At 39.0% G+C, this 12,021-nt stretch overlaps 1 protein-coding gene across 4 annotated transcripts in view; it reads left to right on the forward strand.

Annotated features, from left to right (window-relative positions):
- The window catches only part of TXNDC16 (thioredoxin domain containing 16), an 80,373-nt gene that overhangs the window by 64,806 nt on the left and 3,546 nt on the right, over positions 1–12,021 (forward strand). For all 4 annotated transcript variants that reach the window (XM_036436416.2, XM_036436407.2, XM_045580678.1 and 1 more), the window contains exons 19-20: positions 4,693–4,853; positions 9,632–9,822. In XM_036436416.2, coding sequence (XP_036292309.1) covers positions 4,693–4,853; positions 9,632–9,822 — 352 coding nt within the window. The remainder of the gene's footprint in view (positions 1–4,692; positions 4,854–9,631; positions 9,823–12,021) is intronic.

Genomic DNA, 12,021 nt, shown 5'->3' on the forward strand with positions numbered 1-12,021 from the left:
TCATTATGCATGAAGCTTCTCTAGTCCACTGCCAAAAGTTTCCACGTCTTTGGATTATTTTTATTTCTGAGGCCAGTGTGGCTGATAGCCAGTTGAAGTACTTAATCTAGGCTGAAACTTGGTATAAACCACATGGGTTCTGGAGAATCAGATTGCTCAGCTTTAGATCCTTGGCTTGATTACTTACAGTGTCTCAGTGTAAAATGTAGGTGATAGTAGCAACTGCCGAGCATTACGTAAAGACTAACGGAGATTATTTGTGTTCAGTGTTTGGCCCCTGGTAAACACTCAACAAATGTTAGCTGATTTTCTTTTTAATTCCAGAGCGGGGGGGGGGGGGGGGGAAGGGGAGGGGGGAGAGAGAGAGAGAGAGAGAGAGAGAGAGAGAGAGAGAGAGAGAGAGAGAGAGAGAGAGAGAGAGAGAGAGAGAGAGAGATGATGATTTGAGAAACATTGATTGGCTGCCTCCCATATGCACCCGATTGAGGATTGAACCTACAACCTGGGTTTGAGTTCTGACCAGGAGTTGAACCCACCACCTTTTGGTGTGCAGGACAATGCTCCAACCAACTGAGCCACACCGGCCAGCACTAGCTAGTATTTTTATTCTTTATACAGTTAGAACAAATATTGACTTATGAAAGGCCTTTTTCAGTGCTTTGTATAATAGTGTATTCAGGGACACAAAATATGTAATATGCATTTCTTGATTTCAGTTGTTTTTCTTTTATATTAAACATAGCTAAATTATTATAAATGTATGCTTTTCTATAAAGTGATATAAGGAGCACTTTTATCAGTATAAATACTGAACATATATCTTGTTTTTATGTTGTTGTGATAATCTGAATGACTACATTTTAGGTTCAAATAAATGACCATAGTTTTAATTATTAAATCTTTTTGTCACATTGGTTCTGTTCCCTCACCACTCTCCAAATTAAACTTACAGATTATAATTAATCAAATTATTAATATTTTTCAGGATGTGGTTTTCTGACTCAAGTAATAATTTTGTCTTTAATAACATGTTGCAATCATCTTGCACATTTTCTACCAGAGATATGGAATCACCTATTTCTTTTTTTTCAAAATAGGTTCTGATAGATTTCAGAGAGAGGAAGGGAGATGGAGAGAGGAATAGAATCATTAATTATGAGAGAGAATTATTGATCTGTGCCTCCTGCAAGCCCCCTACTTTGGATCCAGCCTGCAACCCAGGCATGTGCCCTGACCGAGAATCAAACTGTGACTTTCTGGTTCATGGGTCGATGCTCAACCACTGAGAGACACCAGCGGGCTATATATTTCTTTTAACAAATATGTAGTGTAATATTGTTGGAATTATTACAAGCCTTTAACTGTTTTTTCCAGATAATACAAAAAACTATGATGAAGTAATTTAGAATCAACCTCTAAACAAATTTAAATTTGGTGTTATATTATCCAAAGTTTAAAAAATTTCCATGTGTTTCATCAAGAAATAAAGATAGGCATGTTTTTGTTTTAATATCTGCATAATATTCTGTTGTACTGGAATACAATTTATTTTAGTTTTCTATAGATGTATATTTAAGTTGTCTTTGATTGTTTTACTCAGGGACCATCTTTATTGATAATTTTTCCATGTTTTCATGATATATTCTTTTTTAAAAAATATATATTTTATTGATTTTTTACAGAGAGGAAGAGAGAGGGAAAGAGAGCTAGAAACATCGAGGAGAGAGACACATTGACCAGCTGCCTCCTGCACACCCCCCACCAGGGATATGCCCACAACCAATGTACATGTCCTTGACTGGAATCGAACCTGGGACCCTTCAGTCCGCAGACTGACGCTCTATCCACTGAGCCAAACCAGTTTTGGCTCACGATATATTCTTATGGTAAATTCATAGAATTTTAATTGCTGTTTCAAAGGGTAGACACATTTTAAGGCTTCTGATACTCTTGTTTTGCCCAACAGGCGATTTGTATCATTTTACCTTTTTTTGCCTAACTGATAGGTAAAAATTAATATCAATTTTATTCATTAAGATTATAATCTTTATGGCTGAGAAACTTAGGACAAACTTAACTATTAAAATATGTTTCTAGTTTACACAAACATGATAAGCATTGTGGCGTTGTTCAAGTTTGCAATGTTTTGGTTTGCGGTGTTCTTGATACTGAACAGCTGTAATAAAAATTATTTTGCTTTTAGTTTGTGGCATTACCGTAAATGAAAACACTCTCAAGTGGTTATTAAATTTCCTAACGTTGCTCCGCGCTGGAGGTTTAAGTCTAGAGCATGTAATGTCTAGAGCAGCACTCTCCTCTCCTGGTCTGCCCTTAAGCACTAGACAGACTTTGGTTCCTTCATCTGGGTAGGAAAGAGGAGTGGATGACCAGATGGTAGATATTTTTAATGCGGCATCAATTTTTTATTTTAGTGAACTTGATGACAAAGTAGCCTTGGTAAATAATGCCCCCAAATGAAATACACTATAATTATATAAGCAATGATATATCCCACACTATCACACTTAGATACCTTACGTTCTTTTTATGCTTTTACTATGAATAAGAATACCAGAACTGCTGAAACCGGTTTGGCTCAGTGGATAGAGTGTCGGCCTGTGGACTCAAGGGTCCCAGGTTCAATTCCGGTCAAGGGCATGTACCTTGGTTGTGGGCACATCCCCAGTAGGGGGTGTACAGGAGGCAGCTGATTGATGTTTCTCTCTCATCGATGTTTCTAACTATCTCTCTCCCTTCCTCTCTGTAAAAAAAAAAAAAAATAAAATAATATATATATATATATATAAAAAAATATATATATATATATAAAAGAATACTAGAACCCACACAATTATAGCCTCTTACATACTCAGGTAAGAAAAGGTACCCTTCCAACGACCACATTTGATGACCTTTTCTGTTTCTCCTTAGCTTCTCAGTAGCAATCAAAACTTTGTATAAAATAGAGAGGGGAGGAAGGGTAGACAGGGGTGGGGAAAAACATAAAACTGTTAACTGTGCCGTTCCTTTTAAAAAAATGTATTCTTTTCCTTTGGCTTTTACAATTCAATCCTCTCCAGATACTCCTTCAACCCTCTGGCCATTATACAATTACGTCCTCAATGCTTTTTTCTTCTTTTGTTATGTTCTTATTTGGGAAATTTTATTCATGAACGTAAATACCCCCCCCCTCCCCCCGCCCCATCCTTCTCCTACCCTGAGCTCTCTGCCTGCTCTCTATCTATGAGTCTGTTTCTATTTTGTTTGTTAGTTCAGTTTGTTTATTATATTCCATGTATGAGTGAAATCATATGGTACTTATCTTTCTGACTGGCTTATTTCACTTAAAATAATGCTTTCTAGGTCCATTGATGCTGCTGCAGGGCTAAGGTTTTCTTCTTTTTTATAGCAGAGTAGTATTCCATTATGTAAATGTACAGCTTTTAAAAATTATTTTAATTATGCTAAAATTCCATAATATTAAGAAACAGTAAGATTTTTATTTTAAATAATCATAAATGTCAAAATATTACACTGAGTGGCCAGATTATTATGACCACCTGACTTTTTTAGGCAAATTAGCTGTAAACTACATGGTATGGAATATGGAAGCCGAAGGCCTGTTTGAACACTTTTGCTGTCTGCAGTTACCAAGATAAAATGTCTTCAATTCGCACAGGAACACAAGGATTGGACAGTTGGGCATTGGAAAAAAGTCATGTGGTCCGATGAATCACATTTCCATTTGCATCATGCAGATGGTAGAATGAGAATATGACGGAAACAGCATGAAAGCATGCATCCCACATGCACAAGTACAATCCTTAAGCTGATGGGGGCAGCGTTATGGTTTGGAACATGTTTTCCTGGCATGATTTAGGCCCTTTAATTCGTGTGGAACAACAACGTCTGAACAGCACAACAAACGTTAGTATTGTTGCTGATCATCCTATCAAATTAATGGCGTATCCCAACAATGGAGATGGCTTCTTCCAACAAGACAATGTGCCATGCCACAGTGCTCATATTTTGCAGGAGTGGTTTCAAGAACATGAGGGAGACTTTACCTTGCTTAGGTGGCCCCCACAATCACCAGATCTCCATCCAATTGAGCATTTGTGGGACGAAGTTAAAAGAGCCATTAGGCAGCTGGTTCCACAACCATCAAGCCTCACAGAACTGGACAGTGCTATTCATCAGGCATGGTGTCAGATTCTTCGTATCACCTTTCAACATTTTGTGGTCAAGGCCAAGAAGAATTGATGCAGTATTGAAGTACTCATGGGGTGGTCATAATAATCTGGCCATTCAGTGTATTTCTTTAAAACTCAGCTTGATAGTTTTTTTAAAAATTTTGTGTTCAATAAAATTATAATACAAGTTTTGTTTGTCATGAGTACATTGTCTACTCCGCCTAGATCTTAGCATAAGAAATAATTTGATGTGTAAAACAGGATGCTCCTTTAAGTTAATTTATTTTCAAATTCTGTAGTAGTTTTATTTTAAAAATAACTTTATTAAGATAAAATTGGCTTAAAAAACATTCCTGAGATTTCTAGTTATTAGTATAGCAAATCACTTAAATGGTAATATGCTTGAATTACATTTTATAAACTAAAACTGCAGAAACAATTTGAACAGTATTTTTTATTTTATGCATCATCATTCCCCTTGTTGTTGTCTATTTAATAGCCGGAAATCACTGTGGAAAACCTTCCCACCTATATAAGGCTTCAGAAACCATTACTTATTTTATTCAGTGATGGCATCATAAACCCTCAGTATCAAAAGGCACTGTTGACACTGGCAAAAGAGAAACACCTGGATTCAGTTATCCCTTGCTGGTTAAATCTGTAAGTATATTTTTAACTTATAATATGTAAAAAGTAGCCGAAACCGGTTTAGCTCAGTGGATAGAGCATCGGTCTGTGGACTGAAAGGTCTCAGGTTCAATTTCGGTCAAGGGCATGTACCTTGGTTGCAGGCACATCCCCAGTAGGGAGTGTGCAAGAGGCAGCTGATCGATTATTCTTTCTCATCGATGTTTCTAACTCTCTATCCCTCTCTCTTTCTCTCTGTAAAAAAATCAATTATATATATATGTGTGTGTGTGTGTGTAATATATATATATTATGTAAAAGGTAAAGAAAGTGTAATTATATTTTTGTTCTCTACTTTTGGAGTTAATATTTTGGGACCAATGTACATGTCATCATGATATTTTAATAACTAAACTCTCTTAGATGATGTAAAATGACCTTCTTTCAGATTGACTTATGTACTACAATAATTTTTTTCTCTGTGGTTTTTCCCCCCAGGCTTATTGAGGTATAATAGACAAATAAATTGTAAGATGCTTAAACTTACGTTATGATATACTAGAGTTCCAGTGTATGAAATTCGTGTGTGGCAGGGGTTGGGGTATGTGTCCTCAGCCCAACCTGCACCCTCTCCAATCTGGGACACCTTGAGGGATGTCCTACTTCCCATTTAGGCTTGAACCCAGTACGATTGGGCCTAAATGGGCGGTTGGACATCCCTCTCACAATCCAGGACTGCTGGCTCCCAACTGCTCACCTGCCTGCCTTCCTGATTGCCCCTAACTACTTCTGCCTACCAGCCTGACCACCCTCTGCCAGCCTGTTTGCCCCTAACTGCCCTCCCCTGCAGACCTGGTCACCCCTAACTGCCCTCCCCAGTAGGCCTGGTCACCCCTAACTGCTCTCCCCTGCAGGCCATCTTGTGGTGGCCATCTTGTATCCACATGGGGGCAGCCATATTGTGTGTTGGAGTGATGGTCAATTTGCATATTACTCTTTTATTAAATAGGATAGAGGCCTGCTGGTTTGCCCTGAAGGGTGTCCCGAATCAGGATGGGGGTTCCCTTGGGGTGTGGGGTGCCTGGGCAAGCAGCTTGTGGTGGTTTGCAGGCTGGCCATGGCCCCCGGCAACCCAAGTGGAGGCCCTGGTATCTGGGATTTATTTATCTTCTACAATTGAAACTTTGTAGCCTTGAGCGGAGGCCAGGGCAGGCCAGGGCAGGCAGAAACCTTGGCTTTCTCCACTGCCAGGGAAACCCAAGCCTCCTACTCACTCTGTGGCCACACCCATTTTTGTTGGGATATATTTATCTTCTGTAATTAAAACTTTGTACCCTTGAGTGGAGTCCAGGGCTGGCCAGGGTGTGCAGAAAGCTTGGTTTCCTCTATTGCTGGGGAAACCCAAACCTCCTGCTCGCTTTGTGGCCATAGCCATCTTAGTTGGGTTATTTTGCATACTCACTCCTGATTGGCTCATGGGCGTGGCTTTTTAGTGTAGCAGAGGTACAGTCAATTTGCATATTACTCTTTTATTAGATAGTATATGCATTGTGAAAAGATTCTTTCATCTAATTAATTCTCACACCCCTCACCTCACCTATTTACACACACACACACACACACACACACACACACACACACACGTACACTCACACATTGGGGGAGGGGTAAGAACAAATTTAATTTCTAATCTCCTAGCAAATTTTACTTATACAATATAGTGTTATCAGTTATAGTCCCCATGTTATATATTAGAGCTTCAGATATATTACAGCTGAATGTTTGTACCCTTTTACCAACCTCTCCCTATTTTCCTCAACTCTCAGTCCTTGGCAATCACTTTTCTTCTATTTATAGAGGTGTGACTTTTTTTTAGATTCCTCATGTATTATAAGTGATACTGTGTAGTATTTGTCTTGGCCTGACTTATTTCACTTGGCATAATGCCCTCAAGTTCCATCCATGTTGTTGCAAATGGCAGGATTTCCTTGTTTCTCATGGCTGAATAATATTCTCTGTGTGTTATTCACACACACCCACACACCCACACACACACACATACACACACACACACAAATTCATGCACCTTGAAAGGAACTGTGGGCTGTAAGGCTGTGGTGGGCATAGGGGTGGGTCTCAGCCCATCCTCCGTGCCCCTGCCCCTTTCCTCCTGCTGTGGCCCTCGGTCCCCTGTCTGCTGGCAGCCCCACTCCTGCCGCTTCTCCTCTCATGTACTGATGGCACTGGTCCGCTCACACATGCTGACAGCACGGAGGAATTGGGGCTGGTGCCAGCAGCATATGCAAGCAGAGTGTGAGCAGAGCCAAGTACAGGTGTGAGCAGAGTGGGTGCAAGTGGGTCCAGTGCCAGCAGTGGGAGCAAGAGGCAGCTGCCGGCTCTGATTGCCCCTCAGGAGCAGGGGAGGTGGAGAAGCCCTGAGGGGCGATTGGTGCTGGTGATTGCTGCGGCTTGCACCCACTGATGGCACTGAGCAATTGGGGCCAGCGCCAGCAGCAGGTGTGAGCACCCGACAGGACTATGGTGCATGGGAGCAAAGAATTTTCAGTAACTACCAGAGGCTTGCTCCAATGACAGTGACTGGCACCCCGCCTTGATCTGACGCCCCAATTCACCTGCTCCATTATCCTGCAGTGGCCAATGCCTGCCATGTTTTGTGCGTGCCCCCTTGCGGTCAGCGCACATCATAGCAACCGGTTGTTCAGTTCCACCATTTAGTCTATTTGCGTATTAGGGTTTTATACACACACACACAGTTACATAGCACATTTAATTCATAATGCTGCAATGAATATGAGGATGCAGAAATCTCTTTGACATCCTGTTTTGTTTTTTTTGGAATCATACCCAGAACTGGGATTGCTGGATCATAAGCTAGTTCTGTTTTTAATTATTTGAGGAACCATCATATTGTTTGCTATTACACCAATTTACTTTCCTGCCAACAGTGCACAAGGACTTCCTTTTCTCTGTATCCTCACCAACACTTGTAATCTCTTATCTTACCTAATAATAGACAAACATGTAAATTGACCGTACCTCTGCCATACCCACAGCCAATCAGAGTGAGTATGCAAATTAGAAGGCCAAAGATGGCAGCCACTCAGTGCTCCAGGTGCAAAGTGACCAGGCAGGGCAGGACACCTGCTATGAGAGGGAGGGCTGGGGGTGAAGGGATCTATAGGAGCAGAGTGCTGCAGCAAAGATAAGATTGCAGACTCCAGAGTCTGCAGCGAAGACCAACATGGCATATTCCAGCTGGAGTCTGCAGCAAAGATGAAGACAGCAGATTCTGGCTGGAGTCTGCAGAGAAGCAGCAAAGACAAACCTGCCAGAGCCTGCAGCAAAGACAAAGATGGCAGACTCTGGCCAGAGCAAATGCCGAGGTCCCGGGTGCCAGAGGAAAACCAGTGTTGGAAGCCAAGGGAAGGAAGGCCTATTGCACGAGTCTCTTCGTTCAACAGGCCTCTCGTCTTTTTTATAATAGCGGGTGGCAGGTGGTAAATAGCTCATGGTTTTGATTTGCATTTTCCTGGTGACTTGTAATGCTGAGCATCTTTTCACATACCTTTTGGCCTTTGTATGTCTTCTTTGCAAAAATGTTTAATCAATTCTTCTGCCCATTTTAAAATCGGATTTTTTTTTTTGTCATTGTTGAGTTTTATGAGTTCTTCAATTATTTTGGATCCTTTATCAGATATGATTTGCAATTATTTTCTCCTCTTCTGAAAGTTGCCATTTCATTTTGTTAATTTCCTTTGCTGTGCAGAAGCTTTGTAGTACCACTTGTTTATTTTTGCTTTTGACATACAATGAATTTTTAAAAGTAGTAATTTTTCTGATTTTAAAAGTAATGTCCCTTGAGCAAATACAGAAAAATAAACTGGTATTTTGGCATTTTCCTTCAGTTTCTGTTTTTATATGTCTCTATTTTTGAAATGCAGCCTAAATGTTACAGAAATTTTCAGTGTATTCACAAACAGTATTTTCTGGTATGTGTTCTAGATGTATGGGCTTTGTTACATTAAGTACCTATATATTTCACATATATACACACTATTCTTCAAATTCATCATATGAAAGACATTTTATTTTTGACTTATTTGAAAATTACAAGAATGGGGCAGTATACATTTTTTTTTTTTTTTCTGTTGAAGAGTTCTCAAACAGCACAACCAACTGCATGGGACAGAATTTTTAGGTACTTAACTTGTAAGTATCTCAGGTACTTAACTTGTAAAACTGTATTTTCCATAATGTGGAATGTGCTGTATTAAGAGAACTAGCTATCTTAAACTATGGTTTCCTTCTGTGAACATAATTTAAAAAATAATTTTAGTTTGAAATTAATCTTTTCTCCTTGTTCCCCAAAAAGACAGTTTTATCTGAAAAAAGAAGTATATATTTTAAGTATCTTGTTATTTTGTAGTTTGTAGCCATTTAATTTTTGAACTGATATGTAATTAGATACTTGGCTAAACTTGGAAGGAACTTATTGATGATAAGCCAGAATTGTTAAGCCTTTGGACTGTGCTTGTTTTTCATTAAAGCTCTCATTGGTTGCCTTTTTTCCTCCTAAGAGAAACACACTGCCCTGTGTTAAAAGAAACTTTTCAGACTCTGATTACTAATAACATGCTTAAAGACCTCATAGTTATTAGGACATCTTTTCATAAAATAAACTTACTGGCTTGAAACTATATTTAAAGGTTATTGTTCTACCAACTATTATTTTCATTGTTTTGTTATAGAAATAAATATTAACTAGCATGTTCAATTGCTCTCTTTTGTAGAAAGAACACTCCTGTGGGGAGAGGAATCTTGCAGGTGTATTTTGAAATTCTGCCTCCCCTTCCTGTTCTTGTTGTGGTGAATCTGCATTCAGGTGGCCAAGTATTTGCATTTCCTTCAGACCAGGCTATAACTGAGCAAAACCTTTTGTTGTGGCTTAAGAAATTAGAAGCTGGCCTAGAAAGTCATATCAGTAAGTTTTCTCTTTTGTTTAATACACATCATTATGTATTTTGTTTTGTAGATTTTTAAACTTGAACAATAGTTTAGTTGAATTGTAAATGTTTATAAGTATCATAAATATTAATTTGCTGATAGCATGGGACAATCTCCCATGTGATAGGTATTATTACTCACAGAAAACAAATGTATTAAATTTGAAAGCTAACATTTATGGAATGCTTACTAGGTGTTTAGCAAAATGCTGCGTTATTCACATGCATTATCTCATTTAATTCTCACAAGAGTCATATAAAGTAGTAGTGCCTATAGAAAAGTTAAGTAACTAGTTAAAAGTCATATAATTAACTAGTAAATGAGGAATCTTGGATTCCAACATGGATCTTTCTTATTCTAGAGCTAGAGTTTTGAACCATATGAAAATAGTACTTGGCTTAGGATTTATGATACTGGATTTATGATATGTTATAAATCAGTTTCTACTTTTCTAAAACATGTGAATTTATACTTGTGGTGTAGGTTAGTGGCCAGCAAACTCACTAATCAACAGAGTTAAATATCAACAGTACAATGATTAAAATTTCTTTTGAGAGCCAAATTTTTTAAACTTAAACTTCTTCTAACGCCACTTCTTCAAAATAGACTCACCCAGGCCATGGTATTTTGTGGAAGAGCCACACTCAAAGGGCCAAAGAGCCACATGTGGCTCGAAAGCTACAGTTTGCCAACCACGGGTATAGGTGCATATGTTAATTTACATATCGTACAATTATGGCAACAAAAGGTCTATTGCTATAATTTAAGTAAGTTAATTTGTAATAACCTAGATCCTTAGAATGTTGAAGAAATAGTGTGAAATTTGATATAATTAAGTCTCCTGAGGTGCTATTCAAGTATTTTGTTACAGGGTATCAGATAAACTATCTTACCTAATAAAAGAGAAACAAAGTAAATTAACCATCACTGTGCTACGCCCACAGCCAATCAAAGTGAGTATGTAAATTAACCCAACAAAAATAGAGGTTAATTTGCATATGCAGGAACTGAGCAGAGTGAAGCCTGCTATGGGGGCAAGGAGGGCGGAGAGGGAGCTACTGGTGCGGTGCTCCAGACAGAAGCGAGGACTTGCTGGCTCTGGGTGGCCCAGGAGCAGGGACGTGCAGGCTCCCGGGTAGCGGGGAGTGAAGCCAGAGGAAGGAAAGCATATTCTGGCACGAATATCTTGCAATAGGCCTCTACTATTATAATAATATTTTGACACTGTTCCATGATAGAATTCTGAAGTAAGGTGTGTGTCTGTGTAGGTGAATATATGTATATATACACAAACAAAGTTATCTCTTAACTAGCATGTATTATGTGAGTATACCATTATGCATATTTGCATATATTTAATTAGGTACTTAAATTTATTTTAAGCATTAGTCATTGTAGCACACCTGTTTTTCCCAGGTGGTCTGCTTCATTTCTGTTGAATTAGGTAGTTATGTGTATGTAGTCTGTAGATGGTATTTTTTAATGGAAACTAGAGGCCTGATGCATGAAATTTGTGTAAGGGGCTTGGCCCTTGCAGTCCCGGCTGCCTCGCAGCCCCGCCCACTGGTCATTTTGGAAGGTTGTTCCAGAAGGTGGTTCCACCATCTGGTCTAATTAGCATATTAGCTCTTTATTATATAGGACATAACTCACAAACCATAAAATTCCTCCTTTTAAAACCTACAGTTCAGTGGTATTTAGTATATTCACAAGGCTGTACAACTATTATTTCTGTTGAATTCTATATCGTCATCGCCCTAAAAAAAATCCTATACCCATAAGCAATCACTCCCCATTCTTCCCTCCTCCCACCCCAACTACCCCTAATTTGTCTTTATAAATTTTCCTATTCTGGAAGTTTCATACAAATGGAATAACTTAACATAAAACTTTAAGGATCACTCATGTTATGGCATGAGTCAGTAGTTAATTTCTCTTTATGGATGAGTAATATTCCATTTTCCTGACTAGGAATCAAACTAGCAACCTTTTGGTGCACAAGACAATGCTCAACCAACTGAGCCACTCCAGCTGGGCATTCCATTGCAATTTGGATGAATGCCTTTCCCACTCACTCTTTGAGGGGTTTCCATGATTTCTTTCTGTCACTGTTCCTATTCTTGAGTTCTTCCAGCAGCCTCTGCAGCAGGAAGAAGTACTTGTCTGTATTGGGTCC

This window comes from Pipistrellus kuhlii, unplaced genomic scaffold, assembly GCF_014108245.1.
Source record: "Pipistrellus kuhlii isolate mPipKuh1 unplaced genomic scaffold, mPipKuh1.p scaffold_m20_p_1, whole genome shotgun sequence".
Lineage (NCBI taxonomy): Eukaryota > Metazoa > Chordata > Mammalia > Chiroptera > Vespertilionidae > Pipistrellus > Pipistrellus kuhlii.